Source organism: Astatotilapia calliptera, chromosome 15, assembly GCF_964374335.1.
Source record: "Astatotilapia calliptera chromosome 15, fAstCal68.1, whole genome shotgun sequence".
NCBI lineage: Eukaryota > Metazoa > Chordata > Actinopteri > Cichliformes > Cichlidae > Astatotilapia > Astatotilapia calliptera.
This window is the reverse complement of record NC_137436.1, coordinates 16,780,508-16,796,997: the sequence shown is the minus strand read 5'-3', so window position 1 is coordinate 16,796,997 and position 16,490 is coordinate 16,780,508. Positions and strand designations below refer to the sequence as shown.

Sequence of the window (16,490 nt, the reverse complement as noted above, 5' to 3'; positions counted from 1 at the left end):
TATCTATAAAATAGAAGCTGACACTCGCAAGACTTTATGAAAGGTGTGAGCATCACAGCAGATGTCTTTGTGTCAAAGTAGCTGAAGATAAAACACAGAAAAACATGAAGGTGATTTTCCTGGCCTAGATTTTATAAAAATATTCTGCAGTACATCAAAAACGAAAGAAAACGATTAATCAACATATGAACGTTACCTCTGAAGTTACAGCAGTTTTATTAGAGACACAGCTAAGCGTTTTGCATTTGAAGCCCATTGAACAGCAGAAATTAGGTTTTCTTTTCGGAAGTAAGTAAAAGGAAAAAAACAGCGGCCGACAGCGCTGTAAACAACGGTAGACTTGTGCGTAACAAGCAAGCGAATAATGCAGAAAACAGATTTTGGGGATAGACGGGAAACTGTTCTTGAAGTACAGAGAGAGAGAGAGAGAGCTGTGCATGATGTGTGATTTTATCATGTTGGAAGCAAAACACCAAAAGTCAGAGGGAGTCCATGACAATGTTTATGTGAAGCATAGTTTGCTGCTTCTTTTGCTGCTGGTTCAGTCAGTATTGTTTGGAGAGAGATAAAACTAACAGCTTTAGAATCAGCGCAAAAAGGGCGTAAACACAAAGCGCGGACCCGCCGACAGATCAGAATCAGCGAGCTGTCGGCTTTCAGCCCCGACCGTGTCCGTGCCATTGGGTGAGAAAGCCACATCTCACTGATTCTGATCTGCGGTCCGCGCTTTGTGTTTACATTTATGTGCACGTGTTCCTGCTCTCATTCACTGTTTTAGCTGTTTGGTGGTTGTTAAAATTTTGTGAGGTTTCACCTGAGATTCTGGCGTTTCAGGTAAAATAAATTTATATTAAAAAATCGATTCAGGATTTTAATGAATCGATATCACGTTATCCAAGCCAGAATCTATTTTAATCGATAAATCGATTCTCAAAACCCACCCCTAGTGACAACCCCTTGGCTTCCGTACTTGCGCTTCGCTGTTCCACTTGAACAACGTATTGTTGTTCTAGTTAGGATTAGCCTATAGCCTATCGTTCAGCATGGCCTCAGTCAAAACGCACGATGGGTGCTTCGACTTACGAAAGACCCTCGGGAACGAATTAATTTTGTAAGTCGGGGTTCCACTGTACTGACAAGACACATTTCTGATGCGGCATCAAGTGAAGGTGCGCCTTCAAAGAATGAACATGCTGCAATAGCACACATGCATGAGCATTTGTGTACTTAGAATTTCTGCTTGGACTACATTGAATACCCCTTAAATACCCCTTGATAAAGAGGATTTTGCCCTTTATTCATTTTTTTTAAAAAAGCGGTTTGATATCACATCACAAACCTAAAAACATAAATTACTGAACTTCAATAACTTAGTGAAACTTAAAAGAGTGTGTTTAATATATAAAGTCTTACACTCCCTTGCTCCACCACCACTAAAGCAGTTCATTTGGCATAAAGAAAGCTCAGACAGGACCACTCGAGCTACAATCCGAGGAGACTTGTTTATACCCCACAGACAGACAGCATTTGGGCAGAACGTCCTCTCTGTCCAGGGTGGCCATCTGTGGAACAGTCTTCCTCAACCCATTAGAGAATGCTCTACACTCAATTTGTTTAAGGCAAAGGTTAAAAACTGGGTATGGACAAATCAAGTGTGTGATCATGTATGAGTTGTATAGTTTTAATGTTTTATTTGGGAACAGAATGGTGTGTATGTGTAAGTTTGGTGATGGAGTTTTTATTATGAATGAATGATGAATTTTTATGAATTATTATGTCTATTTTTTATGCTTAAGGACAACAGATGGAAATTAGCCCTTGGCTATAATCTGGCATGTTTACATTCATGTAATTTTTTTTTTTTTTACATTTATGTTCATTAACATGCACTGTCCTAAATAAATAAATAAATAAACCTGTCACAAAGCTGAATTATTGGGTCACAGCTATGCATTTATTGCTGCATGTTTTGGGCTAAGTATGAAAGGTTGGGCAGTAATTAGTAAATTATTAATTTTATAAGGATTTCAATTTTACATGCAGTAATTGCAATTACAAGCATGTGGTTATTTACCTTAAAGAATGAAAATGACATGAATGAAACCTCACAGAGAATGGAGGAATAATTCCCAATTAAAAAATATTTTAAGCTTATGCCAGCCCTGGTGCAGCCCCTTAGTTAATGCTGCATCTGAAACCAGCCATCTTTAAGCATCCCACCCTGCCTCCACTTCTCCAACATATAAAGCTAGACAGTATTTAAAAACAAAAAACAAACACAGATATAGAAAATCTTATCTGTACCTCCTGGTCTTACACAAGTCTCTGGTACAGTCCCAAGCTCAGGCTTCCTGATGGCTTTTTGTACTCAGTCACTCAATTAATGACTAATTGAGTGATTGAGTTGAAATGTCAGATCAGAAAGGATCCAGGAAATGTTCATTTGATGAAAACTTGTGACTGACAAGTCTTTAGCCAACAAGCATGCATTTTCACACTCACATCCACTCCTCGCTTGTCACATCTGATTTCAAAACATCATAAAGTGATGGTGAAAACACTCAAGGCTTTGTAACATGATTTGGATTTGCCAACCAGCGAGTGACTTCGAGGTGAGCCCAACCATCTTTTATTACGTCTGTATCTGCAAACAGAAATCAGGGCTTGTGATTCCTACCTCCTAGTCTCTGGTACCCCGGGTGCTGACAATCAGGTATAAAATGAGGAAAAGTTGTACATTTCTCCTATATAATATGTGCTTGTGTGTGTTCTTGGGTGTCTGCTGACATTATTTCTATATTGGCGAATTATGCACGTGTGTCATCACTAAAGGAATCTGTCGAATGATGAAACTGCTGCCCGTTTGTTATTCTAAGACTTTGTACCTTAGAAAATCAATGCTTAAATTTGATGATGCAAGCTGATAAAGACAAGTAACCCGGTTCAATACAAATAAATAAATAAAACAGAAAAGAGGCATGCAGTGAAAGTACGTGAACAGCGTTTCACTCATAATGAATGTGTGTTTTCTACCTGTTTCAAGTCCAGTGTGATTGTCACATAGTGGTACTCCATTCCATTCTTTATCGACGGACTCTGCCACCAACGATTGGTTCCATCTATGGCATACTCTACGGGATGATGTTCTGTAAGCACACACAGAAACAGTTTATTTTAAATATCTCAGGTATTTTCATCTTGCATTCTACATTGTTCTAAAGTGAAAATGTAGTACTCTACAATTTTTCTCCACCCTGGCATTTGAGACGTTCAAAGCCAGATATCAAAAGCACATTTGTCCACCTCGTAAAAGAAGTAGTAATAGATTTCCTTCCCATTTAGTAATATTTGATTTCACTTCTGAATAAGAAAAAATGTCAGTGCATTTGCACAGTCTTCTTCTGGGTACTATTACAAGTCTATAGAACAGTTTTAATAGAGCAGGAAGATAAAAATGCATCGCCACTATAATTTATTATAAAGCAAAGGTCACAATCAAGCATTTTATTTATGCGCTATATGCAGAATCGTTTTGGTGCTTATAGGTGTGTTAATGAAGGTTTTTAAGAGCAGACATGTTTTTTCAGCTTGACTGGCACCTGTCAGTCATCTGGCTACTTACCTGTGACATTTCAGTTAAAAGTAATGGAAATGATCTATAACAAAATAAAGGTATTGTACTTATCTTGCTCTTTCCTACCCTGCTGTGTGGCATTAGAAGAACACAGTAAAGAAAATTATTTTACAGAAAGCAAATAAAGAATGGACAAAACACTAAAACCACGATATAGAAAATGAATATTCACCTAGGGCAGGGGTCGGCAACCTGCGGCTTATACTTATACTGTGGCTCGGCGTGGTTTGGTAAAATAAATTAGAAGTATTTAGCTGAAGTGTATTTTATTTATGTTAGTTCTTTTTTTTAACTTGTACTTCTAAATTGGAAGATTATTGTGATATTGAACTATAAAAAATAAAATTATATTTTATTATTTTTTCATCGTTCAAAAATAAGCGTCACACTCGTGGGAGCCGGTGTACCCGCAGAAACGCCGTGCATTTATCGAGATTTTTAATCCCAGGTAGGTCAATTATGGATCTTCGGATCCACATTATGTCAGCAGCTCCACCGTGAACTATGTTAAAAACAAACACCGCTCACGCCTCACAGATGACAGCTTACAGTCCTGCGTAAAGATGAAAGTGACTTCGTACAGCCCCGATTTGCAGACGCTGTGCACAGAGGTTCAGGAGCAGAAGTCCCATTGTAAACACGGCAGACCCGACGATGTTTGCATGAACATGTTTTTCAGCATCTCTTGGTTGACCACTTTTCATACAGGGTTGCTGTACGCATACAGCCGGCTGTAGCTTTTCAGCCCACAGCCCGACATACACCAACAACAGCATAGATAGCACAGACGTTAAGGCGGCGAGGCGTGATTGCGGGTGCCGCTCAGGTGCGTCCGCCTCCCCTGCAGCGGCGCTGCAGACCACGCCCCGCCACACACCTTAACATGGTAAAATACATATTTAGGCAGAATTTTGCAAATATCTATTTTTCATTTTTCAGCAGCATAGTGCTTTTTTTCCAATTATTTTTTTAAAAGTCAGGTCAAGGCTCCAAAAGCCCAAAGCCGATATAAGGGTGGCGGCTCACAACAGTTTTTGTTTGCCACATGGATCATTTTAGTTCAGCTGGGTGTCTTTCCTTTTGTTATATTTCTTCAAAATGTGTTAATTACATAAATAAAATGTAACTTTCTCTGTAGCACTTCATGGATTTCATAAGCAACACACCTTAGTTGTTCACACAAAGCATAAAGGTAAAAAACAATATATACAGTGTTATCTTCATTTTAGATGTCAAAAAGTATTTGCGGCTCCCAGTGTTTTCTTTTGCGTGGAAACCAGGTCCAAGTGGCTCTTTGGGTCCTAAAGGTTGCTGACCCCTGACCTAGGGTAAATGCTTTCTTACAAAGTTACCTGTAGATGACGACATATAAACTTTATTTTAAAACTGAAGCTACGTCCTAGAAAAAAAAAAATTCCCAGACCAGCTGGTGGATGCTAGAGCTTTCTGTTGAAATCAGTCACAAAGAGAGCCCTGCACCAAAAAGCTCCTTGTGATTTCTGTGTTTACTAGTAGGTTGGTGTAATCACCCGTAGTTTGCATAAAAGATGCCGACTTGCCAAGTGTTGACCTTCAAACTAAAGTTGTTACAAGTCTCTAAAACCAATATGTTGAGTTGCACTTTTCAGTTTTACTACTACTTGGCAAGCAGTTGGTGAGTGTTTGCAGACAATATATTGTTTTCTACACAAAATACAAGGACCAAAGCAACAGCAATGAGGTTTTTTTAAATTTCACCCACCAACTGTCAACTGCTCTTTTAGTGCTTTTATAAGCAGTGGGCCATTTCTGAATGTTGGGCAACCTGATGGTTGACCCCCCCTTAACTCACTTTACACAGCCAAGAAGTGATCTACATACCCTACCAAAATACAGCTAGTTGTTATTTGAACATACTGAACACACTGTCAATGAACATATTAAGGATTGTTGTGGCAGATAGCCGCTGAGCCTGGTTCTCCTTGTAGTATTGTAGCATCTCTACCTTACAATATAAAGTGCACTGAGGAAACTGCTGTTGTGATTTGATGGTATATATTTAAAATGTAATTAAAGATATCTGCTCAAAAGGACAAAAAGAGCCACAAGTTAAAAAAAAACAAAGCTCTAAAACCTCATGTTGAGAGCACGCTAAAGACTAAGCACTAGGCTACTATGGATACACGTTGACCTCATTATTTTAAACCATGGCCCATCATTATATGAATATGCGCCAATGTAAGAGTATACAATAAGAAAATAAAGAAAAGGATGGGCTCCATTTAATGAATAACACCAACAATGAACTGGCTGACTGATGGCTGACTAATTGGTTTGTTGACTAATCACTGGATACTAGTTAATGATGGGGTGCTTCACTGACAAACTGATTGGGTATTTGACTGGCTGAGCGGTTAATTGAATTATTGATCCATTGTATTATGACAGTCTGGTAGACTACTTGAATAATGAGTGCAGGCTAATTTTGTATTGTCGTCTTGTCATGTTGCAATTGATTCCTCATTTTGTTCTATAATTATCGTTTTAGACAAAATGATTGGTTAACATCTGGCCAATCATAGTCTAATTAACTAATGTAAAATGATTAATTGTTGTAATCACTAAGACTATAAGTCTCATGTGGATGTGACTCTTCCTTACCCATGGGATTTGCACTCCTTTGGTTGCAGATTCGACACTGTGCATTTCTAACAGGCTGTCCTGGAACGTGCTCCACAAGCTTGCAGAACATTTCTGGACCAGTTGAACCACAGGTAGCATTGGTTGTTATATTAGCCATAGTCGCTAGATTCAACACAGCTGGAAACAGACCTGGGGAAGAAGAAAAAAAGAAAGAAAACAGACATGGGTAATTGGATAATTGCATACAGATGCAACTTTTGAAAGTTAAAGAGCTTTATGCATTAGTACTGATGCCTGCATATACCTTCTACTTTTTTTATATCTTAAAAAATTTGAAATAAAAAGCAAACCTACATCAACTATCCAATAAAAAAATTACAATATTTCAAAAGTTAGTTCACTCGTTTTCAACATATCTAAAAAAGAAAAGAACACAGTACATGATAACTTCGAAGCAAGTTCTATGTTATTGTGCATTCAGATCTTCGTTAATCACACATCAAAGTCCGTTCAGAGCACTTCAAATGAGGCCAGGCTGGATTTCTTAGTCAAAGCATAAAATAAAAGGTGGGCAATTGCCAAATGCTACCGTGGGGGGTTGTTAGGAACAGCACATCCTGATTTGCATTTAGGTTTTGTATTTCAAATCAAAATGATGCCTGTATTTCTGTTGTACTGAGGTTATGAGTAATTAGCCTGGAACATGAGGGGGAGGGCAAGGGTTTCGCATCATCCGAGCTATTTAATTTGGGTGTATTTTCAGTGCAGTCAAAAGCAGTTAACATCATTTAACATCAACAGATAGAAATGGCTGTAATCACTTTATCTTTTGATAAAAGAAGCATGGACAGAATATTTTCTGGCACGCTTTCCACTGTGCAGACTTTGAGCAATTTTGTACTTTTGTTTCAAAACTGTTCATTTGCATTATGTTGTTCAAGCAACTTTCATTTTCTGACCATGGACATTTTTCACTGCTGGAGCCACAGAATGTAAACTAGGAGAGGACATACATTATGGAAAATCCTCCAATTTTTTTTCCAGGATATTCTTGGAATCCATTAATAAAGTTATACTGTGCTAACAGGACTTTGTTTTCAACCTTATTGTTATGGTAATCTTGTGAGACCAGGTTCATTCAAGCAGGAAGGACATTCAGGAAACTTGGATGTTTTATGCAGAAAGAAAATGCAACAAGTCAGATATCAAGGATAAATGTGAAGACCAAACGTATGATATACCACTCACTGCCATAATTTATTCCACAATAGGTCATATTTATGCACATTCAGCACATTTCTCCATCTATGTAAGGCTGACACCACTCTGTTCATCCCTAAGACCTATTATCATTCAGTTAGTTTTCAAATAATCTACATATTTAATCAATAAATGTTTAAATGACGTAAAATATCATATGAATGGATTGATGGAAATCCATCCTGATGCATTTAATTTCCCTAGTGGATACAATGAGACAAGACCATATATGTCATGGAGCCAGGAAGCTAGAATACTGTCAACCTTCAGTGACAGTTCACTTTGGGAATCTCCAACAAAGAACAATACTGTGCACCAAAACTGCTGGAAATGGCAAATGTGTTTTACCAAAAACATACAGTTGAATATTAGTCGCTAGTTTTGTGCAATCTAAAAGTAAATGTTTCAACTGAGAATGGCTGCAGCAATCACCAGTTACACTGCATAAGTTTAACTGAGCAACAGTGGATAGACACGTTACTGAAAAAGCAGGGCTTAAAGCTTTAAAAAGCATATTTCAAAATACAACATCACTACCACTTTCCCAAGCTGTCAATCTCAGTACTGACATCATGACTCTGGTCCAGTCATCTTCTTGCCCACCGTCAGTGCAACTAACCTCCTCCCCATCAGAGCTTCATCTAAGCCTCAGTCTTCATCTTCACCACCACCAGCGTCTAGACTCCGGGGGCTCCTGTCTTAAATCCTATCACCACTGGGAGTCTGTTCTGCCATGATGTCTAATTACCAAACACATTAATTTCTCAATCTCAATAAATCATGTTCAAGTCTTCTAAGTGATCTCTCCCTATTGATAGAAGTGGGAATAACCATACATCCCACGATACAATATTATCACAATACTTAACGCACGATACAATATTATTGCAATTTTTTAAAATATTTTGCGATATTCAGATTCTGTACATAAAGGTAAACTTTATCAATATTAATTTTATCTAATATCAAAGTCTCACACTCAGTCTTTCTCTCATTTCAGTCAGTTTTATTGTTGACAAACTGAACGGTTTGTATTATAGTCTAGTCCAATTATAGCTATTCTGAACTATGCAATTTATGAAAACTATGCAGCCCATTCAGCAACTGAAGAATTTGAAAGTAAATTAAAACAAAATACAATTTTACATTAAATAAAAAAGTTTTAAACTTAATTAAAATAAAACATGTCTTAAATTAAAATAAGTAAACTGTCATGTTTATTGGTGCCAAAAAACAAGTTAAACACATTTGGACAGTGAAGGAATGTCAGGATTCTTGCTCAGAAAAAGGATCAACATGCTCTGAAGTCAGAGCATGTTCCAGTCCACAAAAACCTTTTTTGTAACAAAATATCGATTTCTGCTGTTCCTGTATCGATACATTATTAGCAAACAAAATATCACGATACTACACAGTATCGATTTTTTTCCCCCACCCCTACCTATTGACATAAAATTACTGGAATTTTCCTTGAGATATAATGACTTGCTTTTGAGGGATACCAATATAGCAGAGACCTCCTACAGAAACAACTATGACACGGATAAGTCAGATAAAGCTTGAACAGAGGACCTGGGATTGGAGTGAGTTGCGAAGTGGCTTGCAGAGGCACAGCAACTGTGGGCAGTTTAAATAACATACCCTATATTAGACTTGACAGTTGGATGCAAAAAAGGACATCAGCCAAACCCTCAGTTGATGTGGGCTGGCACTGAGCCGCTGACGGTCTGCCTGAAATAACACTCAGTTTTTTAACAAAAAAGAGACCGTTTTCAAAAAGAATGTATCAATTAAATCATTAATTCAATTCTTAAAAAAAAAAAAAAATTAAAATTACTATTTTGCTATGCATGTAAAGCTAAAATGTAAAAACCAACCAAGGTTTATAACTGTTCAGTGTTTAACCAGAACTTCCATTCAAGATATCAAAAGCTGCATTTTACATGTTGCAGTACAAGGATGGAACATTGGCCAGTATCAGCTGTCCCTAAGAGATCACAGAGTGTTCACTATGAATGGCAAGCTTGTTGAACTTAAAGTCCTGGAATGCTGAACATGGCCTACATATGGTTCACATTTCCTTTCTGGAAATCATGCACAGATAAACACATAAATATACTATGTTACACTAGACATTACAATTAAAGTTTAAGAAAACAAGTTAAAGAACATGTGCATGTATACACAATGAAAAATAGATAAATATAAATGTACCATATCGTGCACATGGGAGACAAACAAATCAAGGGTGAGTAAGAAGGAGAGGAAAAGTGTAAGGAAGTCTGAGAGGAGAAGCACTTGGAAAAGCGTGGACTGTCTGTGAGTGTTTGTCCAGATGAGTCCAGCTGTTTGGCCAGATGTCAAGACAGATGAACTGTGAAAAACATCTAAGACACCCAAAGTCTCTCTCACATATGCGCACACATTCTCATACGAATACTCACAAGATATCACATGCACACGTGTTTCCCACGCTTTTAGTAATGATATCTGAGAATCCCCTGCCACTTAAGAAGCCCAGACTTCCATTACGACTTTTTTAAATAAAGGAAACGTCACGGATAAATATTTTAACCAGCTTCTCAATGAGTAATAACACAAAGTCCCGTATTTATTCCTCCTGTATTACATATTCTAGGGGTTTTAATTCACCTTAAAGCACTGAAGCACACAAAATATTTATAGTTAATCAAATTCCTCGAGCTGTAATGTATTGAAACACATTTGATTTAACAGAAAATGTGCATTTTAGTCACAGAAACCTTGCAAGGATACCATACAGACTTTTAGCCCCAAATAAATTTTAGAGTTGGCCCAATTTTTCTCCAAATCAGTCGTCATTTAATGTGTAACTTCTGGGGGGTGTGATGATGGTAAAATCACTGATCAGCTGTTCTGCGGTTTGAGCAGTCACACCGTTTGATTTCGAACATAACTGCTGTCAAAATAACCATTGAAGTCAGCCAGCAGGTGAGGTGACCCAGATGTAGATCCCTATGCAGTTAGCCAAAATGACCATTCTAGGCAGCTACCCACTGTGCTTATTTGTAGCTGCAGTCAGAGCAAAGCATTTAAAACGATTCATGTAAAAATTTTGATTGTTTGGAAAGCTACAGGAGGCATGTGCAGACTTCCCCAGGATTTTTTTTTTGTTCCAAGAGTAATTCCCCTGAATCCTTCCAACAAAGATGGGATGTGCAGTTTTAACATGACCTGCAACATGTGCACGAGCTGCACCTTTTGTGGGAAATATGCCGGCTTGAAATAAAACAGAATCATGCATTAATACACCACATTTATTTTTTATGCTTTATTTGTTGCGAATTAGGTTGCTGTACTTAATATAAATTCATTTTCCTAAGCTTATTCAACAAAGTGTTCAAACAAATAGTCCCACAGTCACAAATGCCTAAATCTCAACTCACAATCAAACAGTCTAAGTGCAACTCCTCTTTGTCTCTCTCTGAACCCTGGAATGATAATGCAGCCACTTTTATAGATTTGCTATCAAAATCTTTTCAATTTAATCTATTCACTGTGATTCTTTGTGAATTTCTGAGATTTCTTTTTTGATGCCTCAAGATTAGTCTGATATTTGGTCAACCTTTCAAAGAACACAGTCAGTGGAGAGCAGTCTGAACTCCTTCAAAAGCACTCTTTTGTTCACTTATTCTCAGTTTGAACACTGGCAACAGGGAAGAGATAAAGCTCTAAAAAAAAAAAAAGCAATGGCATTCAAGACCTGTATATACATACCACAGAGGTAAGGAAGAAAAAAGAGATTGCATTCTTTTGTGGTCAACATAGACAACCAAGACCCGAGTATAAAACTTAGTTTAAGGTCTTACTGCACAATAAAAAAAAATGTCTTCATGAACATATTTTTATGGTTATTGTCCACACCGTTTATAACTGCCAGGAAATCAAGCCAACATTCTACTTATTCCTGGGGTTCTGATTCACAACCTGGAAGAGTCTCTAGATACAAGTGTGTGTGGGAGACTGTGGAATTTTCAACTTGATTTGAGACAGCTATTACCCTTAGCTTTTTATCACTTCTTCATGTCTGATTTACAGATTCACACGTGGTCTCCCATATGGAAAAGAAATAGTAAAAACGTATATGATTTACTCATGAAAGTGGCCACTTTCTCATTACTTTCATATATTGTTTTAGTAAGTATCCAAAACATACAAGTTTCATTATATAATTTTTCAAGAGCTCTTATATCTGTTTTCACTCTTGTGTGCTTTTCATACAAGATTCACACAAGACATATACAAACTTTATAAGATTTATATATATATTTTCCATATGGGCTTAAAAGAGAACTTCATTTTTTTCCGTGTCTAACTGTATTGGCTTTGTCTTTCAAGCGAGCTGGGAAATACTGGTGGTCAGATTAAATTCACTGATGCTACAGTGATTGGTACTGTCCTGGGTTCAAATCCAACAAGTGACTGGCGTTGGCTCCTCTCTGGGTAATCTATCTTCCTGAATTGGATAAGTCTTATAATTAGACAGAAGTACCATTTTTATCTCATCAGCCTGTCATCAAATTTAGGTTCGGTGTACATGTTGTGGTCATTTTGCTGTGAACTGCTCTTAAGAGGTCATACGCAGGCCATCGGAGTGGTTTATACTATTAAGGAATTTCAACACAGCCAGATTTCATTAGACTCATGACTCTTCTTGTCCACATAAAATGATCCCTATGAGTGTCCCTACTCCAGTGAAGGACATTATCAGATAATGATGATAAGAAGTTGACAGAAATAATAAACTTTATTTATTTTTATAGAAATCTATAAAGAACATAAAATACAGTTAAAAATTAAAAGTTACCATCTTATAGTCTAAATAAAGGAAACAAGAAAATCATTAGATCACCACTATTGATGAATTAAAATTTTTAATAACCAGCAAACAAATATAACTGATTAATTTTCTACTTTGTGTTCTAGTAGCTGTAATTGTGGGAAAGAGAATTAGCAGAAACTTAGAATCAAATATAAAAACATTCCAATGCAATGGCAGTGCAAAGCTAGAACTCTTGAAATTTTACAGCTGGGCTTCCTTCGTGGCCAATAAAGAATCTACATCACACTTAACACATGCAAATAATGAAAGTAAAATAATTAGTGAAATCGTGGTACTTCAAGCCAATTTTAAACTATAACTTTGAATGTAATCTGCTATAAACCAGGTGCTGCAGTATAAGTTACCACAGTGATTTAGACAGGTAAAAAGAGAGGCATTAAAAAAAGCTTTGACTCTAAGATCTACATAGCTGCTAATCCATTAACGTCACTTTGTAGTACACCCCTGAGTCAGTGTGGTAAACAATACAAAGAAATGTAAAAAAAAAAAACCCAAAAAAACAAAAACAAATAGCCAACTAAGAACAAAGAGAGATTTTCAGAATAAAAAATCACAAGCAAATCAGTGGAGAACGTCTAAAAAGCTTCAAGAAGTTCTAAAACATCTGTCCATAAACAAAGTGAAACAGCAAGGAGGCTGATTGTCTCATTGGTGGCAGGTGGCATGCAACGAACAGCGAATGAAGTAAAACAATGTGAGTTATTAACAGGAAATTATTCAAGCATAAATCCAACCTACACAGCTCTAATAGGAAACAGAACTTTTTCAATGAGCGAACGAAAAGAACTCAGCACTGTGGGCAGAGGCTCTGAGACCTTGCACCGTGCTACATTCAAGCAGTCGACCCTCACCACATAAACTTAATCTTAACCCAACAACCCTTACATTTCAATTTTCATGTTGCAGAGAAGAAAAACATTCCAGCTTTAAAGAAATAAAACAAGGATATTTGAATGATCTTTACTTTGGGGACTTTTATGGGTTGCTGGCTGTTAGAGCAACATCAAAATTCTTGGTTAGTTCTGATCATGTGTCCGACTGTGACTTCAGACGGTGATAAGTTTTTTCTCTCATGCCTTTTATGTTGAACAATAAGGTGAGATAACAGAGAAACAGAGAGCGCTGGATAAAGACGAGGGTTCACATTTCAGATTCACTGAATGACAAGGACACAATGATTGTCTGCCTACGGGTCCGTGGATGCCTCTCACATACACACACGTACGAAGGTTCATCACCTTCCACTCTTTTCTCTCTGCTCTGATAACTATGGCAACCTGCCTGTCTGTGTGTCTGTCTGTCTGTCGGCCTCTCTATCCTCCTCCATCTACGCTCTGTTAACCAGAAGTCTCCGAGGATTTATTGCCATACTGGCTCTAAATTTTAATACTGTCAAAATGCATAAGTATACCTAGGGAAAGCTGGGCAGTGTCATTGCCCAAGGAGTTGTCAATGTCCTAAACTTTCGATGTTTTGCTAGTATTGAAGGCTGATATTATGGAAGCCCATATCTGCCACACACAAAAAAGTATCCATAACTCGAGTTATCTTTCTCAAAAGTTCGACTTATTAATACGAAATTTTGACAAAAGTAGCTCGAAATTTTGACTTACTTTAATTTTGACTGACTCAAAATTTTGAGTTGATAACTTGAAATTTTGAGTTAGAGTTTCCAATCAGTAATCTACGTGAATCACATCATCTCCTTGTTAGCCGGAAGCTGAAACCCTCAGCTACAAATGCTAGAGCTAAGCTACTAGTATTACAGCCAGTCATGAATGCACAAATTGCTGATTATTTTCAGCGTGGCTTCACAAATGATGAAATCCTTGAGTTATTAGCTGAATCACATGGCGTTACTATCAGCAAACGTACTCTCGAAAGCGCCAATTTGAGTGCGCATTCCACGTATATTACTGATTAGCAAAGCTAACTCTCTGAAAAGTTACTTTTCTCAAAATTTAAAGTTGATAAGTCAAAATTTCGAGAAAATAAGTTGAAATTCTGAGTTAATAACTCGACATTTTGAGTTACGGATACTTTGGGGGGGGGCTTTGTGTGGGCGGAAACGGGCTTACATACTGATATAGCTAGGTAAAAACAAAAAAAAACAAAAAAAACAAAAAATGGTTGTTACCATTAAAAATTTGTGTTAATCAAGTTTACTTTTTAAACTTTTGAACTTTGACCTTTTTTCCCAGTTCCCAGTCTCCTCAAGTGCACTTACAAAGAAATTGAATTATGATTATTAGTCAGTACCAACACCAACAGGAGTTTGAAGGAGCATAGCTATTGCTACATTTACTATGAAAAACATGAGAAATACTGCAAAAATATGTGCTTTTGCTGGTACTTTAGCCTATCCCTCGCTGAGGAAAGACAGCAATCCAGATACACAAAACACTTTTTTTTAATAATTGTGTGAAACATAGTTTGAAAAACCATGAACACTATCAACTCCAGCCACGGTCAGGGTATCTTGTTGTTCATTCTTTGAACTTTATCTTTTTCCTTGTACATTTTCCTCTTTGTGGTGAACATCCATATTTCTTGACTTTTTCAAGCCAACTTTTCAAACTTAGTATTTGAACTATGCATCGGGTCACCACCACTGGGTGACACGTGATTGTTTTTTTCTGGCAGGCTGCACAATAGAGCGCCTTTGTGGTCTCTGTGTTGGTCGGATTCTCATAAACTTTCTATTTTGACAGCCAGAGAGCTACACAATGAGCACAACTGTGAGCCCTTAAAGGATGTCGAGCACAAAAACTGAGATGATATTGTCTATATTCAAATAGTCTACATGTTCCTATGCAATTCAGTCAAAATCTTGAGTCCTTCATCAGCACATGAACTTATATAACGTCTGTGTCAACTGAGCAAACCAACCCACCTGTTAATGTAAAATATTACTGAAAGCTCCTCAAACACCTCTCACCTTCTTTTATTTATCTTCTATATTTATGCTTTTTTACATATATGTAATTGAGGCGGGCACACATGCTCAAGTGCACACAAGCAGAGTTTTCAAAAGTCAGGCTACTGAACCGTTCATCAATGTAGTAACATGGGTCATTAACATAGGAGTCTACATTAAATCTAAGGGGAAAATGGTCACACTGATCAGATTTCCACAAGTTCGGGACGATAGCATATTCTTTTTTATCTTATAAAGGTTTTTTATTGCATTAGGAATAAAACTTTATTTGCTTTTTCTGTCATAATAGAAGATGACTCGGCACTGCTCGCCTTGCTCTGCGTCTGTGCGTGTGCCTTATGTGTGTGTGTGTGATGGATGTGTTATTGTTGAGTTTTGAGGCTAGATGTATGCTTGATGGAATAAGGAGGAGGTTGAAAAAGACAGGATCATCTCTCTCTCTGTATCTCCCTCTCTCTCTCTCTGTAACTTTCCATCTCTCCCTCCACCCTGAGTGCTTAGAGGGTGAGAGCGAGATATGGATGGAAGAAAAGATAGAAAGATTGATGGAGAGCAAATAGATGGATGGAGGGATTCCCAGAGAAAGATGAAGTGTTGTTTAAAAAGGGCGAGGGCTAGAAGAGGAATGAGACTGCAATAATCCTGTATATGCACACACATAACCTTTATATAAAGATATTTACATAAGCAAAAAGATGAAAAACCGAGGCGCAGAGCTTTAAACTCTGTAAAATACATATGCAAAAATATAGAAAATTACTCTATATCCAGTCTCACAGAGATATTATTCATAAGATGCATATGCACCTAACACGCAAATTAATTTCCAGCAAAAAAGATAAAAAATAAATATAGAGACACTAATCAGTGCTGGACTCATCTTCAGCTTCATGAGGATCTCTCCTAAAAAATCTAATCAGCTTTGTTACTGTAGCTCAGCTGTGCTCGAAACACCAGAAATATGATTTCTCTCCTTCGTTTGAGCTTGGTAAACAAGGCAATCCAGGAAATGGGGTTTTAACAGTTTAATAAGGACAGGAGAATTCAATGCATGCCCAGATTTGTACCAAATATCACCAAAATGTCCACATGAAGGTGAGATCAGCAGCAGCTATTTCGACTTCAGCAGCATCAAAATCAAAACTTAATTATCT

The 16,490-nt window shown here is 37.3% G+C and overlaps 1 protein-coding gene across 1 annotated transcript in view; it reads right to left on the bottom strand.

Moving 5' to 3' along the window:
* Positions 1-16,490, bottom strand: part of lama2 (laminin, alpha 2) — a 234,305-nt gene that overhangs the window by 181,842 nt on the left and 35,973 nt on the right. The window contains exons 2-3 of the mRNA XM_080290182.1: positions 6,275-6,445; positions 3,034-3,146 (exon numbers count right to left, since the gene is read on the bottom strand). Of these exons, the coding sequence (XP_080146308.1) occupies positions 3,034-3,146; positions 6,275-6,445 (284 nt within the window). The remainder of the gene's footprint in view (positions 1-3,033; positions 3,147-6,274; positions 6,446-16,490) is intronic.